This window comes from Triturus cristatus, chromosome 5_1 (genome assembly GCF_964204655.1).
Source record: "Triturus cristatus chromosome 5_1, aTriCri1.1, whole genome shotgun sequence".
In the NCBI taxonomy this organism is placed as follows: domain Eukaryota; kingdom Metazoa; phylum Chordata; class Amphibia; order Caudata; family Salamandridae; genus Triturus; species Triturus cristatus.
The window spans coordinates 442,694,892-442,715,276 of record NC_140587.1 but is presented as its reverse complement, the minus strand read 5'-3'; the positions used below and the strand labels follow the sequence as shown (position 1 = coordinate 442,715,276).

General features: G+C 46.2%; 1 protein-coding gene across 1 annotated transcript in view; it reads left to right on the top strand.

The window, feature by feature from the left end:
* LOC146831027 (neural-cadherin-like) overlaps window positions 1-20,385 on the top strand; it is a 473,840-nt gene that overhangs the window by 388,850 nt on the left and 64,605 nt on the right. Inside the window, exons 19-20 of the mRNA XM_085605228.1 lie at window positions 9,257-9,350; window positions 18,632-18,816. Of these exons, the coding sequence (XP_085461354.1) occupies window positions 9,257-9,350; window positions 18,632-18,816 (279 nt within the window). The remainder of the gene's footprint in view (window positions 1-9,256; window positions 9,351-18,631; window positions 18,817-20,385) is intronic.

Here is a 20,385-nt window from a genome sequence, read left to right as displayed (position 1 = left end):
TTCTCGCGGGGGGGGGGGGGGGAAGGAAAATCCTCGCACCCCCAGCGTCAACAGGGGCGCGGAGTCGTCTCCGGACCCCACACGGCTCCACAGGCCAGGCGCTGACTCGGCGTCACTCCGCTGCTGCTTTGATCCGCGCCCGCGGCTGTCTGAGGCAATGCAGCTCGTGGGGGGGCGCGGCCTTCTCCTTTCCGGCAACAGTGGGGCGGCGCTACAGAATCGGCCCTCGTCAGATGACACTGAGAAGGCGCTTCACGGCCTTGCGCATCCTCCACTTCCTGGATGTCCTTCTCCTCAGTTTCTCAGGCGCGTCGCCTGCTCACCGGCCCTCTCCAGGGAGTCCCGACTCTCTCCCCAGACCTCCCAGGGATTACCAGCAGCCTCCCAGCAGAGGCGGGCAGCTTCCCCATCTCGGGGTTACGGCGGTGAGTGCTCCCGGCGGGGATTTATGTCAGGGGGGGCTAAAATTAAGGGTGCCGCGTTCACTCCAGGGCAATCGAATGGGCCAGCCAAATGCTTATCTCTTGGTCCCAGTCACCTTCCAGACAGGCAGGACTGGTAGTCAGACGTTGAGTCTTGTTTGATTTCAAATCCCGGGCACCAGAAGGGTGTGGGAGGTAGAGCTCAGGACGGAGCCTTCCCCTCTAATCTTCTTTCAGTAATTCTGACTAAACAGGTGTCTCATGAGGTGAAGTTGTTCCTCAAAGTCATTGGCTGTGCTCAGGGACCGGTCAGAAGGTTGAGGGTGGTGTCAGCTGATGAGGGAAGTCACGCAGACCCTAAGACCTGTCAATTCCCTATCTAGCGCAGCCACCTCCCCACTCAGGTGCCTTACTCCTGACTACCTCACAGCTCAACTGAGTCCTAAAATGGCCGCCCTGCCCCCACCTCTATTTATCACCTGGGGCCTGACTGGCCAGAGTGGCCCAGAAGGTTCCGGAACCTCTCATGGCAGTCTATGGCCCAGGTGCTGAGGTGACAGTCGGAACCACCATTTTGTGACTAACCTCCCTCTACTGGTTTCCTCATTGAAGCACCTTGCGCCTCTCCCTCAGATAGTAAGAAGAGGGCACCCAGAGCCTCTACATCAACACCCAAAAAGTAGTTAGTGGACAGGAAAAAAATATGAGAAGGGAAAGGGAAAAAACATAAAAAGAGGAGGGAACAGCCAAAAGGGCTGACAGGTCTAACACGCGTCCCCCCCCAGCTGAAAGTGGGGAGAGCTACCCAATCCCTTGGGAGTTCTCTTCACTAAGGCGGAAATACCTGGAGAGACCGTCAGCATTGGCGTGGTCCACTCCTGGGCGATGTTCCACCCTAAAGTCCATTCCCTGTAGGGAGATGGACCACCTCAACAACTTGGGATTCTCGCCCCTCATTTGCATCAGCCACCTGAGGGGCCGGTGGTCGGTCTGAACCAGGAAGTGCGAGCCAAACAGGTATGGCCGCAGCTTCTTCAGAGCCCACACCACCGCAAAAGCCTCCCTCTCAATCGCACTCCACCTCTGTTCCCGGGGGAGTAGTCTCCTAGACAGGAAAACCACCGGTTGGTCCAGACCCTCTTCATTGAGTTGCGACAGCACCGCCCCGATGCCATGCTCCGACGCATCCGTTTGGACGATGAACTCCTTGGAGAAGTCAGGGGCCCTGAGGACAGGTGCCGCACACATTACCTTTTTCAAGGTGTCAAAGGCTTGTTGACACCCCTCGGTCCAGATTACCCGTCGAGGGTGCTTTTTAGAAGTGAGCTCAGTCAAGGGAGTCACAATAGTACCGTATCCCTTGACGAAGCGTCGGTAGTAGCCAGTGAGGCCCAGAAAGGCTCGGACCTCCATCTGAGTCTTGGGGGGTTCCCAGGCCATGATGGTTTCAATCTTGGCCTGGAGGGGTTGCACCTTGCCCCGACCCACCAAGTGACCGAGGTACACTACCGACCCCTGCCCGATCTGGCACTTACTGGCCTTGATCGTCAGACCCGCCTGCTGCAAGGCCTGAAGGACAGCCTGAAGGTGACACAAATGGTCCTCCCAGTTGCTGCTGAAGACAGCGATGTCATCCAGGTACGCAACCGAAAAGGCCTCCATCCCGGAGAGGACCTGGTTCACCAGCCGCTGAAAAGTGGCAGGGGCGTTCTTGAGCCCAAAGGGCATCACACAGAACTGGTAGTGACCCTCAGGTGTGGAGAAGGCTGATCTTTCCTTTGCTCCATCTGTCAGGGAGATCTGCCAGTACCCGGATGTAAGGTCAAAGGTACTCCGATATTGGGCAGCTCCCAACCGGTCAATGAGCTCATCCGCCCTCGGGATAGGATGAGCATCGGTCTTTGTCACAGAGTTCAGTCCCCTGTAATCCACACAGAACCGGAGTTCTGGGGTCGTGCCCGGCGGGGCAGCTTTGGGTACCAGTACCACCGGACTGGACCAGGGACTGTTTGAAGGTTCAATCACTCCCAGGTCTAGCATCTTGGTGACTTCTCCATGGATGCTAGCCTTCACCTTATCTGACAACCGGTAAGACTTGGACTTCACAGGTGGGCTGTCCCCTGTGTCCACGTCATGGGTACACAGATGAGTCCTTCCCGGGATAAGTGAGAACAAGGAAGCAAACTGCTCCAAAACTCGGCGGCAGTCTCTCCGCTGTTCGGGAGTTAGGGATGGTGAAAGGATCACTCCCTCCACCGACCCATCCTTCTCTTGGGACGCAAAAAGATCAGAAAGAGGTTCACTTTCCTCTTCCTCTGACCCATCAGTCACCATCATCAAAGTGACCTCGGGTCTCTCTTGGTGAGGCTTGAGGCGGTTGACATGGAGCACCCGATGGGGCTGCCTGGGGGTCTTAAGATCCACCACATAGGTGACCTTGCCCTTCTTCTCAACCACCTCAAAGGGGCCTGACCAGCGATCCTGGAGGGCGCTAAGCTCTCCAGGTTCCATCACCCACACCTTCTGGCCAGGCTCTAGCTCCACCGGGTGAGCATTTCGGTCATACCATTCCTTCATGACCGTCTGGCTGGCTTCTAAATTCTCGGAAGCCTGTTTCCACAACCGAGCCATTTGGCTACGAAAGGCCAGCATATAGCTCACCACATCTTGGGGAAGTTTTCTGGGAGTCCTTTCCCATCCATCCTTCACCAGGCTGAGGGGTCCACGAACAGGGTGTCCGTACAACAGTTCGAAGGGGCTGAAGCCCACTCCCTTCTGTGGTACCTTCCTGTAGGAAAATAGCAAACAAGGTAGGAGGACGTCCCATTTCCTCCACAGGCTCTCGGGCAGACTCCTGATCATGCCCTTTAAGGTTTTGTTAAACCATTCCACCAGACCATTGGTCTGGGGGTGATAAGGGGTGGAGAACCGGTAAGTGACTCCACACTCTTTCCACATAGCCCGCATGTATGCCGACATGAAGTTGGTACCTCTGTCCGACACAACTTCCTTGGGGAACCCCATCCGGGTGAAAATCCCCATCAGAGCCCGTGCCACCGCAGGTGCAGTAATGGTCCTCAGAGGGATAGCCTCGGGGTACCGGGTGGCATGATCCACCAGAACCAGGATAAACCTGTGACCGGCAGACGTTGGTGGATCCAATGGCCCAACAATGTCGATGCCCACCCTTTCAAAGGGGATGCCAACGACAGGCAGTGGTTCCAGTGGAGCCTTCAGCTTCACCCCTGTTTTCCCACTAGCTTGGCAGGTTACACACGTCCTACAAAAAGTGTCGGACGTAATCCTCATCTGAGGCCAGTAGAAATGAGGGACAAACCGAGCAAAGGTCTTGTCCTGTCCCAAGTGTCCTGCCAAGGGTATTTCGTGAGCCAATCCCAAAAGGAAGGCTCGGTAACGCTGGGGAACTACCAAGGCCAGGGATGATCCATGCACCGGAGCCTTGGGTTCGCTATAAATGAGACCATCTTCCCAGTATATGTGGAAGTTCCCCGAATCGTTACCCGCTGTCTGGGCTTCGGCCTGTCGCCGCAAACCCTCAAGGGTCGGGCACTCCTTCTGGGCCCCCTCAAAGCTCCTCCCTAGTAGGTCCTCCCTCCACCTGCCAGTCTGGAGGGGTAGGTAAGCCCTCCAGGGAAGTCACATCCCCCTCCGTAGACTCCGGGACCACTTCAGTCGCCCCATCCACCTTCTGAGGTTCAGATGCCGGGGCAGGCTTCCCCTGTCCCCGTTTACCCTTTCTGGCAGCTGGTTGGGCCTTTGTCCCAGGCTCCAACCTCTGTGAACTCCCTCTTCGGGCAGTCACGGACCGTGTATTGGCACACGTCCACTCAGGTGTCCCCAACATGTCCATGTGGGCCCTGAACTCGACCTCCTTCCACGCCGAATGTTCAAGGTCATTTCCCAACAGACAGTCGACCGGCATGGCAGGGCTTATCGCAACTCGTAGAGGACCCGCAACCCCTCCCCACTCAAAGGGAATCTGGGCCACCGGATAGTGACCCTCTCGGTTGTCAGCCATCACAACCGGGTGGACTACATTGGGAACCACCTGCTCTGGGGACACCAGCTGACTCCTTACCATAGTCATGCTGGCTCCTGTGTCCCTCAGAGTCTCCACCCTCTGGGCATTGATGGTGACCCATTGCCTGTACTTAGTAGTATTCGAGGGCACCTGGGTCTTAGGAACCATCTCACAATCCCCTAAGGACACTAAGGTTAGCCCTGCCCACTCACCTCCCTTATCTAGGGGCAACTCCTCCCCGAGCACTACGCTCGCCACCCCAGGGGTCTTTCCTCCAATGGGAGGGTTTGGTCTCTTGGGACACTTGGCATCCCCCTTATAGTGCCCAATCTTGCCACACTCATAACAACGGACAACCCTAGGCTGCTGACCACGGTCAGGATAAGGGGGTTTGTGGGGGCCAACCTTAGGAGGGAATCCTACTCCCCTTCCTTGTGAACTCTTTTGGGGGCCTTTAGAGAACTCCTTCTTTTTGTCTCCCGCCTCTTTCTTCTGGGGGGCGCCCTGTCCAGCCCCTTGGAAATTCCCTCCAGTCCCTTTTGAGGATACCCGGGTACTTGCCCAGATATCCGCCTCCTCTGCAAGCTTCCTAGGATTAGTTAGCTTGCTGTCCACCAGGTGTTGACGCAGCTCCGGAAAACTTTTCTCGAGGAGGTGCTCCTTTAAAATCAGATTATACAATCCCTCGTAGTCCTTTACCTCACTGCCCTGTACCCAGTCCTCCAAGGCCTTCTTGGCATAGTCCAGGAAGTCTACCCAATTCTAGGTGGCCAACTTTTGACTGCCCCGAAACCTCTGCCTGAATTTCTCAGGGGTCAACCCAAACTTCCTAACTAGGGCGACCTTCATGATGGGGTAATTGGTCTGATCTTGCTGTTCCAAAGCTAACAGGGCATCCCTCCCCACCGGAGGCATATACCTGTATAGACCATCCCCCCACTGAGCTTCAGGGACCCCATGGGCTCGTAAGGAGACCACATAGGCAGCCAACCATTTTACAATGTCATCCCCGACACCATAGCAGGCGACTACATCTTTTGGCAGGTAGGGTCTGGGCTCCCTGGGGATCTCTCTAGGTACGCTGCCACCAACGGGACTGCTGGGGGTTCCAAACTGTAGGGCTTTGAGTTCCAATTCCTTTAAATGGAGCTCATGGAGGAACTTCCTCTCCTCCCTCTCTTTCTCCAAACGGGCCAGATCCATTTTGAACCGCCTCTCCTCCCTCCTGTCAGCTAAGTCAGCTGATGACAGGCTTCCCCCCGAGGCGCTACTACCCGCTCTTGAAGAGGCACTAGGTCCTACGTCCATGTTGCCAGTCCCAGGGGGGAAAAGTAATTCTGTTTCTTCTGTGATGTCCAGTCCTGGTCCCTCCTCCTGTTTCCCGCTAGGGTGGGCCATAACCCAGGCTCTCAAGCTAGTTTGGAGTTCTATTTTCTTTGCCCCCTGCTTGAAGAATACCTCCCTCTCCTGGCAGAATTCCTTCAGTTGGGTCACAGTATATTCTTCCAGCCTACCCAACTCAAACTCCATCCTACCAGGTGGGACCCAACACTGCAGAACAGAACTTTACAATAGGAGACCTTTCCTTTAAGAGGAAGTACACCACAGGACAGGACAATTTTGAAAAACTCCAATCAGGGAGACAACTTGGAGAAAACTCCAGTAAAAACAATCAGGTGTAGGGTGTGGCGCGCGCCAAACTGCTAATGAGCGGATGCAAGCACAGATTCAGGATCCCACCGCTGAACACCAACTTGTTGGACCTAACGTCCTAGAGGTAGCTTGGCTCAGGCCAACAGGCTTCTATCCCAACATGGCATATCGTGCTTGCATCACACCCAGTTCACACCTTGACGCAACACCACTTAAAAAGGACACTACACCGAATAAGCCAAACTGATAAGAGGAAGTTTTATATTTCCTTTTTAATTGCACTCAACCAATTCTAACCATCACATTTCCGGTGCAAATATTTCATAGTATTTCAGTCAACAATACAATTCCTTCTGTTACTTCAGTATGATCCCCCACCTAAACTCCATCAGATGGGACAATCCCGCGCCTAGGCCCCAGAACGCCTTATTAATTTCCCACTCGTATAGCTTTCCCACAACGGTTTCTTGGCAAGGGAATATTAAAAGGTCAATACCCCCCCACCTCGTTGCCCCTCAGTCCGATGTCTGCACTATTCTCTTTGTTACCTGGAACTGAGGCTGTGGTATGCAACCACACTTCTACCATTAGGCGCTATACTGCCAAACTAGTCTGTTGCGGGAAATCAAGGTATTACAATTGAACATTACACCGGATCTTACTATTACAGTTAGGCCTGACACATGAATTCTTCTCTGTACTGGTGAACTTACCATTACACTTTAAACATTACACTTGAATTATTCTTTGTACTGGCGATCTGACTATTACACTTTAAACATGTCACATGAATTACTCTTTGTACTGGCGATCTTATTATCACACTTTAAACATCTCACATGAATTACTCGTTGTACTGGCGATCTTAGTATCACACTTTAAACATTTCACATGAATTACTCTTTGTACTGGCGATCTTCGTATCACGCTTTAAACATTTCACATGAATTACTCTTTGTACTGGCGATCTTAGTATCACACTTTAAACATTTCACATGAATTACTCTTTGTACTGGCGACATTAGTATCACACTTTAAACATTTCACATGAATTACTCTTTGTACTGGCGATCTTAGTATCACATCCTGGCTTCCCCTGGGACCATCAGCCGGGACTGCCAGGCCTTCACCTGCTTGGTAACTCCCCCCCCTTCCCTCACTCCTTCCCATCTTCCCTTAATCCCAGTTTACGGTTCCACCTCGGCGTCCTCCTCTGCTTGGGAAGATCGGCGGTACGGGTAGAGTACTTCCCCATTCACGCGGGGCAGGCGGGGCTCAAGGGATCGGCAAGGGAAGTCCCACAGGTCACCTCCCCCAAGGGTTTCCTGAATGCGGGATCTTCTTGCGGGGGGGAGGGGGTATGGGGACCCGCGGTGTCAACAGGGGCGCGGAGTCGTCTCCGGACCCCACACGGCTCCACAGGCCAGGCGCTGACTCGGCGTCACTCCGCTGCTGCTTTGATCCGCGCCCTCGGCTGCCTGAGGCAATGCAGCTCGCGGGGGGCGCGGCCTTCTCCTTTCCGGCAACAGTGGGGCGGCGCTACAGAATCAGCCCTCGTCAGATGACACTGGAAAGGCGCTTCACGGCCTTGCGCAACCTCCACTTCGTGGATGTCCTTCTCCTCAGTTTCTCAGGCGCGTCGCCTGCTCACCGGCCCTCTCCAGGGAGTCCCGACTCTCTCCCCGGACCTCCCAGGGATTACCAGCAGCCTCCCAGCAGAGGCGGGCAGCTTCCCAATCTCGGGGTTACGGCGGTGAGTGCTCCCAGCGGGGATTTATGTCAGGGGGGGCTAAAATTAAGGGTGCCGCGTTCACTCCAGGGCAATCGAATAGGCCAGCCAAATGCTTATCTCTTGGTCCCAGTCACCTTCCAGACAGGCAGGACTGGTAGTCAGACGTTGAGTCTTGTTTGATTTCAAATCCCGGGCACCAGAAGGGTGTGGGAGGTAGAGCTCAGGACGGAGGCTTCCCCTCTAATCTTCTTTCAGTAATTCTGACTAAACAGGTGTCTCATGAGGTGAAGTTGTTCCTCAAAGTCATTGGCTGTGCTCAGGGACCGGTCAGAAGGTTGAGGGTGGTGTCAGCTGATGAGGGAAGTCACGCAGACCCTAAGACCTGTCAATTCCCTATCTAGCGCAGCCACCTCCCCACTCAGGTGCCTTACTCCTGACTACCTCACAGCTCAACTGAGTCCTAAAATGGCCGCCCTGCCCCCACCTCTATTTATCACCTGGGGCCTGACTGGCCAGAGTGGCCCAGAAGGTTCCGGAACCTCTCATGGCAGTCTATGGCCCAGGTGCTGAGGTGACAGTTGGAACGACCATTTTGTGACTAACCTCCCTCTACTGGTTTCCTCATTGAAGCACCTTGCGCCTCTCCCTCAGATAGTAAGAAGAGGGCGCCCAGAGCCTCTACATCAACACCCAAAAAGTAGTTAGTGGACAGGAAAAAAATATGAGCAGGGAAAGGGAAAAAACATAAAAAGAGGAAGGAACAGCCAAAAGGGCTGACAGGTCTAACAGTAAGTATATAAAGCGATGTTGTGTTTATAATGTGAACACATTTCTGCATCAAGTTGCAATGCAGTTTATGATATTGTTATTGATTTGTACTGTTTAATTATGTGTATTAATATTTCATCATTAACATCGTTTTATTGCCATTGTCCTTAGCAACATTACACTGTTGTTATTATTCATATTAAATTTAGAAAACTGTTGCATAGAAAAAGAATAATTGGCTTCCCAATCTTGCTGACTGTGGTGTCCTAAAACCACAATGTGTATTGATGTGCACTCTCCACTAGCTGTGTCCTGCTGAGTTGCATTAAGTGGTATACCTCTAGAATTCTGGCCATATTGTTGTGCTAAATATTATTAGCCATCATGCCCCCAAAGGGATCAAAGGACAAATATTTTCAAGTACAAATTATCTCAGAATAGCAACTGTGCTGCCAAGGCCTAGAGACTCATTAAGTAACAGTGTCAATGCCTTGCTCTAAGGCTTGACATTAATCTCTGTCTTTTCAGAGAGGCTATTCTTGAAGATTTGTTTGAATTTAAATATGGTATTTGGACTATCAACCTCAGTCATGAGATGTTTATGATATTAACTTAATCATTTTTTCACAATATATACAGGTGTCCTTCCGACAACTGCCCTTGGGAAAGTTCAAGCACCTGACTTAGATGACTGGGAACACAAGAGATATCGCTTTGAAGGAAAGCCATCAAGGTAAATCCAGGCTTCAAGAAAGGGGTTAGCTAGGAAATGATGGGTCTGGCCAATGCAAACATTTTAAAACTATTATCCATGCTCGGTGTGCACATTATCATTGGCAAATATTCCACCAAATCACAAAACGTTTACAAAAATACTGAAACATGCCTGCTGGTAATTCTAACACCAAACCAGCCCAGCATCAAAGATAAATGAGGAAAAATGTGTTCAATCGACTGGACTATGGATTATGTAGTGACAAGCATACATTTAACATTAAGGGGCCGATTCCGATCTCTGTCGGAAGGGCACCGAATCGGGTTCAGCCGTAGCGGATCCGATTCTGATGCTTCTTTTCCGACTGATCCGTACACGGGTCCGGACGACGAAGTACGATGCAAAGACGCGCAAATTCTCCGACCGACTCGTTCCCGGATCCGACCCGATCCGTCCGACTCGGTCGCACGCAAACCGATGCACGCAATGGAGACAATTCTCGACCAAACGAGTACGATGCTCGAATCGGACAGCTCGACCGAGTTGGAGCGTCCGGCTTGTAAAAGCTCCCGGAGTCGGACTTCGGGGGTCTGCGTCGGACCCCCCGACTCCCGCAGCCGTACGACTCGCACACAGGGGGAGACCCATGGGTCTCCCCCACACAGGCATGTACGGCGCGGATGGCACCGACGCGTACCCACTGTAGGGGGCGCACTTGTTGGAGACGTACCCATTCAGTCAATGGGAGCGCATGTACACATCGTACAACTGGCTCTCATTGACTTCTATGGGAGTCCGACCGAACCGAGTCCGACAGCATACGTGCGTATCGTGCTTGCTCAGTCGGACTGTAGGTGTCCGGCTCGGTCGGAAAACACTCCGGATCCGACTCCGTCGGAGTGCTTTCCGACCCGGATCGGAATCGGCACCTAAATGTCATAAAGCTCTTCTTCCGTGCTAAAATTCACTCAAATTATAAACAAAATAACCTGATTTAAAGGTGCAAAATAAAAAACTAAAAGTTGACATAAAAATCTCAAAGGACGCACAGCGGATCTCTGTGCACTGCAAGAGCTAAGTGGGATTTTTTTGGCCAGGAAACAAGTGAACAGAATAGAGTGTTTTCTATCACATATTCCAAAATAAATATCTTATAGAAACTTTCAAGACTACCTCATTTCCAGGGACCAAGTGTGGTCTTACGGAGTGCCATGGTTTTAAAAAAAATTTATATTCTCTTTCAGCTGACTCTTGGGGCTCCAGATCGAACGTTTTTTGGAGCAACTGCTCCAAATAATAATTTAACCTTGGATATAGCAGGACTTACTAATATTAAGAGGACCTAGTTTTTGTCCTAATTTAATCCAAAAATAAAGAAACATTATGTTACAAGAGATGTGGTCTCTTGATTTAATTGAATTTGAAGTGTATATACAAGTGGGAAAGCATTTAGGGAACAATGTATTAACCATGTTAAGAGAATAATGGAAACCAATCAACATTTTTTTACCCTGTATATTAAGAAAATGATACTGCAATAAGCATGATCAATTGTAATAAATGTATACCTAAGTGTTGATAATAATGAAAACTATATTTACAGCTAGAACACCCTGATTCCTAATAATTCTACTTAGAACTTTAATTCACATTTAAATGGGATTAAGGGGATGGATCCAAGCCAAACTGGGTTGGGGCACTAAATAGCACTCCCAAGGTAAACAAAAGTGGAAATCTGAAGTTGTTATTACATACTCAGTTGATTTTCTCTAATGGTTGCATTTGTTTAAAGGTTAGCTCAGTGATACCCTTTTTTCTGGATTTCCTGATTGCTCAACTTCAGAGTATGTGTTTGTTAGTGCTGAATTTTGTATTAGAATTAAGGGATATAGTGTGCTAGCTCAATGAGATGGTGCGCAAAAGCCTCAGGAAACTGAATTTCAAATCAAGGAGAACAACTACAGGTAAAAAAGTGCTCGGAAATTAGGTTGACTGAATGCTAGTGTTGAATGATTATATAAAGTTCTAGTTGGTGGAAGCCCTTTCCAAAAGAGGAAGAAACAGACAATCATATAACATAATGAAGATAAATTGGTTTGATTTGGAAACTGTAATACTAAGGAGACATCATTTTAGTCAGTGAAGACATTCTCATAAAGAAAGGGGCAAATAACTGTGAAAAAAACAAATACATTGAAATGTAATGAACAATAGTGTACAAGGGTTTGAGGTCTTAGTTTCAAAAGGCTTGATAGCAAAGGACTAGTAATGATAGGATGGGATACCTATCAATGTACAAAGTGTAACAAGTATGTCAGAAGTAGAGTTTGTTCCCAATGAGTGATCATTTCTAAAGTTACAACTGATACAAATAAAGCAGTTGTTTCACTGTTTAAAGATAAATTGGCCTCAGTCACCGATCTAAACAATATTATTATTATAAATGATATATTTTCTGTGAGTAGCATGCTACTCCAGATCTCAAAAGATTACTGGTGGATTAGTATAAGGAAATATAAGTTGTTAATTTGAGTGGTGAACTTGAATCTGTTAGTTTGATTAAATAGGATAAAGGCTGAATATATATATATTTATATATCGACAGAATTAATATTTATCTACTCTGTTTGAAAGTGTTGACCATACAGTAGCACATAGATTATGTTTTAAAGCTATATTTATGAAACAAAAGGGGGGGGGGGCATTGGAGTTTCATAAAAAAAATGATCTTGCTAATGTATACTGTTAGTAACTTTTCGCAAGAATCATCAAGAAAGCATCTACCAAAAGAGGTTTAGGACAATCATAATTTATGGCAGTTCAGGCGAGATTTAGATATTCACACGCAGACCAGTTCCAAAACCATATGTGTACTTCACTGTAACTGAAACAAAAAAAAAGCTGCATGATCCAGAGAAAAACCCCGTGCATTTAGCATGTGGGATTTTTGCCTCCCCAAATGGATTTACTCAAACTTAAAATTCTCTGATTTTAACAATTAGTATTTTAAAATTGAGTAACACTGCTGACATTTCATGTGGGGCATCTGGAAAAGGTGGTGAATATCATAAATCTTGGTAGTTTAGTCACATACCTTTAGAAGTTGTTTTCCACTCTGAAATGGAACAGATATTTACTCCTGAAGCAGGAGTACAAACATTTTCACAATGGGGAATAGTAGGAAACATTCCCTGGACTAATGGGTGAGTAGCAAAAGTGATTTCTCCATTTTCCCTTTGGAGAAAAAAGAGTGCAAATGCCCTTATTATTTGTTAAATTAATGCATGCAGAAATACAGACCTGCTACATTTTTGTGTGCAGAAATGTATAAGGACTTGGGTAGTCCTGCATCAGATTTGCAGGACTACCATTGGAATTCTTTGATAAATCAAAAAACTTCTCTCTAAGGGATCAACATTCTAAATAGCCCTTTTTGTGAAATGGGCATATAGTGTTCATGATCAGCTATATATTGTAACACATAACTAAAAAGCAAGCCTCAATTATTAAAGTCAGTTTCTATGTAGAATGTATAGGTCTATAAAATGCTTCTGGTATGAGGCACAGTGAAGTGGTAGAAGATGTAAATTGCTATCCGAAAGGATACTCTCCAAAGGAATTCCTTTGGGCTTATTTGGGACTGATTGGCCATTCAACTACTTGGCGAAGGGTAAAAATGGGCCAGGATGAGACCCCAAGCTTGAAATGGACTAAGATGAGACTTTGCTTTAGCACCTGAGCTATTTTGGATTATCGTACTATTCATGGTAACCGGTCCATTCTTCAAAGTTTTGCAGAGGAAGCAAATACTATAATGAATGCAAAGGATGTTGCGTAATTGTTCTGAAGGGTTACACTTTCAGCTGGCACAGCTAGCAGTACACATGAACTATGACTATCCACTGAAAAACGTTTGTTATACCAAAATAATCGTGCTCAGTCAATATCCATGTAAAACAAATTAGAATGTCAAAAGTCAATGTCTTGTTAGACATTAACGCTTTTGTATAGCTTGGATCATTGGTTACATTATGAATTAACTGATTAGTACCTATTAATAAAATATGTAGCTTAGTTCTGGTCTTAATGAAACCACTTAGGAAATATAGTTGAGAATATGGATGGTCAGCAATTGACTCTCTCATTCGAGCATGCTTATGAAATGATTAGTAACATTTAATCTTTAGGGCACAATTATGGAGTCTGCCTCTATGAACAGTTAAATTCAATATGTGTTAACGACACATTTAGACTTTCTTTGAATAATAATTTCAACCAGTTGTATTCCATAAACATTTAGAGATTCCAATTGTAATGTGTCAGATAGGTCTGCAGAGAATTTGAAGCATTTATGTTTAATGCCCCTTTGTCAGTATTACATAGCAAAATAATCTAGTGAACTGACAAACCAATATAGGATTGAGTGTCAAGAAGAAATGAGGAAAGATTATCTATAAAACAAAGATGGAGACCGATTGTTAGTCCATTTTAAAAAATATTTTTTTTAATTTAAATTCATTAAATACATTTACTTGGATATTATTAACTTAGCAAATAGCCAATTGTTATCTAACCTTGTTGACTAAACTATGCTATATTATTTCTTTTGACATACCAATAATTAGTCTTCTATTGTTTTTAATATTATTTTCAATAAATTATAACACACACTTACATGAGTGCACAGATCAAATGGTAGGCTCTATCAGCATAAAGGGAATGGTACACTGACATTAGAGTTAATACTCAGACATAATACATCATTCCAGCAGGTTTCTCTCTCTGGTGCTCATGACTTCCACCCAAACCTGGGGGCATCATACCCAAAATCACTGGAGTTCTGTCAACAATGGTCTGCACAACAGAGCTGTATCACTGATCATGTTGGAGATCCCTGGAGAGCTCAGCCTCCCATATACCAGTGAAGTCTGTAGATTCCAGAGTCCCTACCTTGGCCATAAAGGCAGAGCACTCAGAAGTAGAACAGTTATTGGTGGCCTTGGTGCAGCCTGTAGTGGTGGGTGGAAACTCTGACTTTTTTGAGTTTGGCACCTAATCAACATTTTTATACTTGTATACTATTTAGGGTGTCACCCAGCCCACAATACACAAATTGTGATAAAGCAGGTTTGACCTTACAGTTGAAGTCACCTTTTCTGTCACCTTTTCGAAAAGGGCACTAACACTGGGCACTCCTGTGAAGGAGGTCAAGACACTAAGCACAGCACCTCGGATAAGGCAGCTGAGAGTGAACTAAAAATGATGTGGAGTCTGACAGGTGTGAGTAGGTGTGTAGTAGAGAGATAAATTGCACAAGCTTAAAGCGTGTATTACGTAAGATCTTTGTAGGGTGGGGCACCATCCTCCCTCATTCTTCATCTGACAGATCTCTATCAATATTCTTGAACCATTTAACCCATTCAAAGATAATCTAACATAAAGCCCTGCATAACCTTTAGTGCCCAGTACAAATGTATTACCACTTCACTACATTCTACCACATCTAGCAGGGTCTACGCAACACAGTGATTGGGGGATTCATGTGTGCCGATGCACCAGGTGAGGTGGGCACACCAAGTTGCTGGCCATAAGACCAGCAGGAATGAAGCAGCTCAATCCAATATTAGTGAAAGAACACATTATGACAAATGTATGGAGGGCCCCTACGAGTGTGAAATCTACAAGTCCATATGAACACTTGAATACCTTTTTTTTTGCCAAAGTTGAGAAGTCCCACAGCAGGGTAGCTGGTGCATAGACCAGTGCAGACTTTGGTCGCTTTAAGCATCGTCTCGTGCAACGAGTCATCATCACCAGTTACAGAACAAGGGTAGAGGTTGCCAAGCAATACTATCTCTGAACAGAGTCATGGGAAGTACCATGGGTTGGGCATTATTTATCAGCAGCGTCTACTCAACCAACATGTCCCTGACAGTCACTTGGCATTAAAATGGAGCTGCGCAACCAAGTATTACAGTTCTGGGTCAGGACCGCCCAGCCTGCCACCAGTCAGCAGAAGTATGAGCTTGTCTAGTGCCATCTTCTACATTGCACGGCAATTTATGAAATATGAGACAAAGAAAACGTATTGGTTGAAAAGTGATGGCGTAAGGAGAACTAGGAAATTCTGGAAGAAGTACATGAAGAGGTGGAGGGCCTCTATTTTAGTCTCGACTTCTCTACCTAGCACTAACAGGGAAAGCATCTTCCAAAAGGTGTATGCATATGGTACCTATTGCTCTGATTCAGAAACCCTGAAAAGATGCTCCAACCAATGCATTAATGGAGATGCCTTACACACCGGGAAGAGGTAAAATAAGCCCTAAATTACCCAGAATCTGGCAAGTAACCAAAGTTCTCCACAGACTACATCTCTAAGGGGCAATCATTGACCTATAGATGCATGCCTTCTGCGTATAGAGATATCAGATGTTTCTCTTGAGTCAGATTTGGACCCGACTAAACCCAGCTGTTGAACATGGCAGGCCATCAGTTCCATTGTCTGTTCAAACATCTAAAGCAACAATGTAGAGCCATGCCAAGTTCCCAAGCTACTGGTTCAGTGTGCCCATGGGGTGAGAGTATGTGCTAGTATGGCATGGGCCACCAAGTCAGTATGCAAAAGGTGAATTTATCTCATCATCTACAGGCAAATATTAATCTGAGGTAGTACCATGGACAGGTATTTCCAGCTTCTTATATTGAAGGCCCTCTTTGTGTCCAGATTGGAGACTGAAGAGATGATGCCATTAATTGGTGTTCCGGCCATCAAATGGAACAGGTGCCTGAGACTGCCCGGTGAAGGAGAGGTGCGTCAGTCAGAAATCCTTAGATGTGGTAGAATGGCTGTGTGTATAGTAGTTTGCAGTAGTTAACCAAAATCTAACTGATAGCTCCATATGAGTATGTCTGCCGGCCGTTCGTAACTCAGCTCACTTTTAGAAGCCTCACTGTAGAGTAGCCGTTCCACCATTTTCTCTGGTTTATGGCCATTTAAGACACATCCTGGTGATGTATGACTGCCAGTCCACAAACCATAATTCTTCCATCAGGCATGTATGTTTGGCCCTATACATCAAATATTCTTATCCAAGGTAGAGTCTAACGTGCATTTGAGCTTGAGGTCAGTTTGTCTCCCTACAGCTGACCCCTCCACCTCCTATTGAGTCTAGCAGCACCATTCTTTGATAAATGTGACTTTTGTAGAATGACAAGATGGACATTGATTGGTTCAACTACACCAAGACCCTGTGGCTTTCCACTGGGCCCATTCAAAGTCAATACGCTGTATGTGCTAAGATTCCTCATGATGAATCGAGGCCATTGCACAGGTAGCACCCCACATCCCGACTATAGGGCCCTCAATGTGATGGATATACAGTGCCCGCTCCACAGAGTCCTTTCATTGCGACTGATAGCGAACTACACCGAGGCTTTCTGCTCTTTCTGACAATCCCACTACATTGATACTGTTATATCTTGTACACATTTTATAAGGTACTTTATGAGTCTCTGCATCTTCAGCTTGATGTAGCAACATCTAACTTCAGTTGAATCACTGATGGCTTCGCAAAAAACATTGTCCAAGACTTCGCAGGTTGCTGCCGAGCAGGCCTACATTAGATGCGACAGTGTTAATCTTGGCCTCCTGCGTCATTCGTGTTTTGTGTACATCTTGAAGAATCGCACGCAGCAAGTCCTGCTCCTCGTGTTCAGCTGGTGGTGGTTTTGAAGGATTGACCAGTCTGCCATGGAGATTGGCAGTGCCGACTAGAACCAGAGCGGTAGTGACAGAAGAAGAGAGACAGCACCTGCAGTGACCCAGCATTATATAGGAATCATACTAGCACAAAGAGCACACACCAGCCACAAGTAATGCCCTTCACTCAGTCCCAAAATATGCATCCTGTTTCACAGAAACTCATGCTCGCAACTGATAATATTTAAGATAATTTTCTTCATCCTTTTAATTAACCAATACTATAATGTGGAGTGCATAGTGCATTATCGAATGGCTTAGAGCTCCAAATTAATAATGCGTAAGAGAAATTATTGAACTTACTGTTTATAAAACATGATTATATTTTGTTGGTGTTAAGCGATATGAATATTCCAGATTTTTTTGTATTTTTTAATAATATACCACAATTAAGGTTCTCACAAAAATGTTAAATAAATTGTTATGCTTGGAGAGGAAGCTAGATTGTTATGTACCCACACAGAGATGAGGGATTTTATGAAAACAAAATAGCTAACTCTGCTAAGTACATCCACACACAGGATAATGCTCTGTCTTACAGAGTGATATGTAGATGGTATTTGACACTGGGCCACCTAAGCAAACTATTCCTTGGAAGTTCATATAGTGTTGATGGCCCGATGAGCAGAAGGGTGAACAGGACACATATTACTGGACCTATCCATATAGCAAGATATTCAGGAAGCAAATGTTATTCACAGAACCCAGTATTACAGAGGCATTATTTCCATTGCACTGCCTAGAGATTACATTGGGACTGGCGGGACCCTAGGATGAATGCCCTCTTTGATCAGATATATGGAAACTAATTACTGATATTCTAGCTGTAGTCTGTCTGTCTATAGCTCAGTTTTACAAATGGCTGATACTTCCCTGTTCAGAGACGTGGTGGACTAAGATATGGCGGACATTAGCCATGGAAAGCAATCACTGCAGAATGTAGCGCTCAATTCAGTCAAGAGATGATCATAGAATCTCCCTTTCTCCTCTAGATAAAACATGAGGGCCACTTCTTGTTTTGACTATCTGACTTTAAAGGTTTTGGGTGCATAGATCCATAGTCTGTGGTGTCTGAAGGAGCCCAATAAGATGAGCTTAAGAGCTAAAATATTGAAACGTATAAGGGTAATTTGAAAACCTAAATTGTTGCTAGCGCTATTTATCTCTTGCATGACAGTAAACATTTGTTTATTGTAAAAGAAAACTTGAGTCTACAAACTTTGATGCCGACTGACATTATTTCTATTAGTGGTCCTGACAGGTTTGGTCAACAAAGGTAACTGGTTTTTTTTATATAATGGTGAAATTCAGATGTAGGTGGGCTTGGGGAAAGGCGAGTTGAAACCAATGGAAATTGTAATCGCATTTTATCAAATTAAAAGATTTATTTTTAAAAGCAGAGAAGTCTCTCCTGGTTGTAATTTATTTTTGGAATGACCCATGCTAACAAAACTAATTGCATCTTCAGAATCTGATTGGCATGTAAATTACACTGTGATGCTTTTCCTAAAGTTTGCCCTTTTCTGAAAACTTGTCTTAGGCACTTCATTCTCAGTGAAAACTCAGGTCAACTCAGCATCAAAGAGGGCACGGCCCCTGGAGTCTACCACTTAAAGGTGAAAGTCATAGATGGCTTATGGCCCGATGTGGTTTCTACCGTGAAGATTGTGGTGAAAGAAATCTCATCCGAAGCAGCTCGCAATGCGGGATCCCTGAGATTTTCAGGTAGGTCGCAGTGTGGGCGGATCTATGCCAGGATTTCAGGATATCCACGGTAGATAAATATTTACTTACCAATGTACATACAGTGACTCTACATGCAAATCACTCACATAACACCACTGCACTATGCTATTCTGCCCATCACTGTGTGTGTGTGTGTGTCTTAAGCATGTGTGAAAAGCCTACTCTGCAACTATTTTTGTCTACTTCTAATTAGTAGCGAGACCGAAAAAGTTATTTGACCTTTACAAAAAGGTATAGTGCTTACATGCTTCACTGGAGAATTTAAGTGCTATCCAAAGGCCAGTCTGTTTCCTTTTCTATAGAACCTTTCCAATTACTCTGATTACATACCAACACTCTTCCCTACGAGGTATTATAGGTGTTTACAAGGAGTCGTATGAGATTCTATGCAATAGCTGCCCAGCACCAATTGGCAAATATATGTCAGGAAATTGCTAGTTTCCTGGACCGAGCTATAATTTAAACAAGCACTAGCAGCATCAATAGGTCTCGCCGTTGCAGTAGAAGCTTAGAGCTTTCCATCATATTTCCAGGGTTTGGTTTATCTTCTCACATCACTGTGCAATCCACGAAGGACAATAGCTATATAAGATGCTTTGCTGATTTAGGCCGGATGGCTTGAGCAGTGGTCAAAACTATTGGTCGTTCCACAGTAAATAAACCATAACTGTCTGGGAAAGAAATACACCCCTGCAATACTAATGCACTGCTAAAATATCCAGTGGGAATACCAAACTCCATAGCCTGCACATCTTTATTTAATACAATCCACTCCCTCAATCTGTGGCCTATCTCCCCTTACACTCAATGTGTATGTCCTCCTGTTTCTGTGTGTACCAGTTTCCTGCCAAATATATATGTTTTACTAGTACCAGCCTAACTTCTCAGGTATGTCAGCCTTTTGTTAAAAATTGTAATGTTTTGGTGGAGGGACGCCTGGCTCCAAGATGATATCACAAACCTCGAGAGGGCGATTGAAGACTCTCAACTGCTGCCATTCAAACTCCAAGCACAAAGGTGCAGAATGCGCAGATTTATGTGCAAAACCCTACCTTGCTGCTGATACTCCCAAAGAGGCAGCCAGATGGAAGGATCCATGTTCATGCTCAGGAGTTCAGGATACCATACGTCCCATGCCAAATCCAAATCCAGAGTACTAACATGACTTAAGCCTGGTTGAACTCGAATTTCTTGTGAACTCAGGGCTGGAGTGGTATTCGTGGAAAGGCGTACAAGAGTCCCAAGTTCCATTCTAAACGTCTCCGAGCAAGAACTGCTTTAGAAACTCCAATGTTTAGAAGTGCTGATATTGCACGTTCTCTGAGGTGGCAAATAGATTGAGCCAAGGGTTTTCCCGTTCTTGGAAGAGACCTTGCCTCTGGGTGTACTCGGCATTTGTGAACAACAAGGCACTGCAGGCTGGGCTTATCTGACCTGACATTGAAGAAACTACCAAGTGCTGCACCACCACAAAACTGTCCTGGTGCTCCAGCAAAGTCCAGAGGCATTGAGCCTCTTGGCAGAGGGGCACGACGCCACCCTACCCTA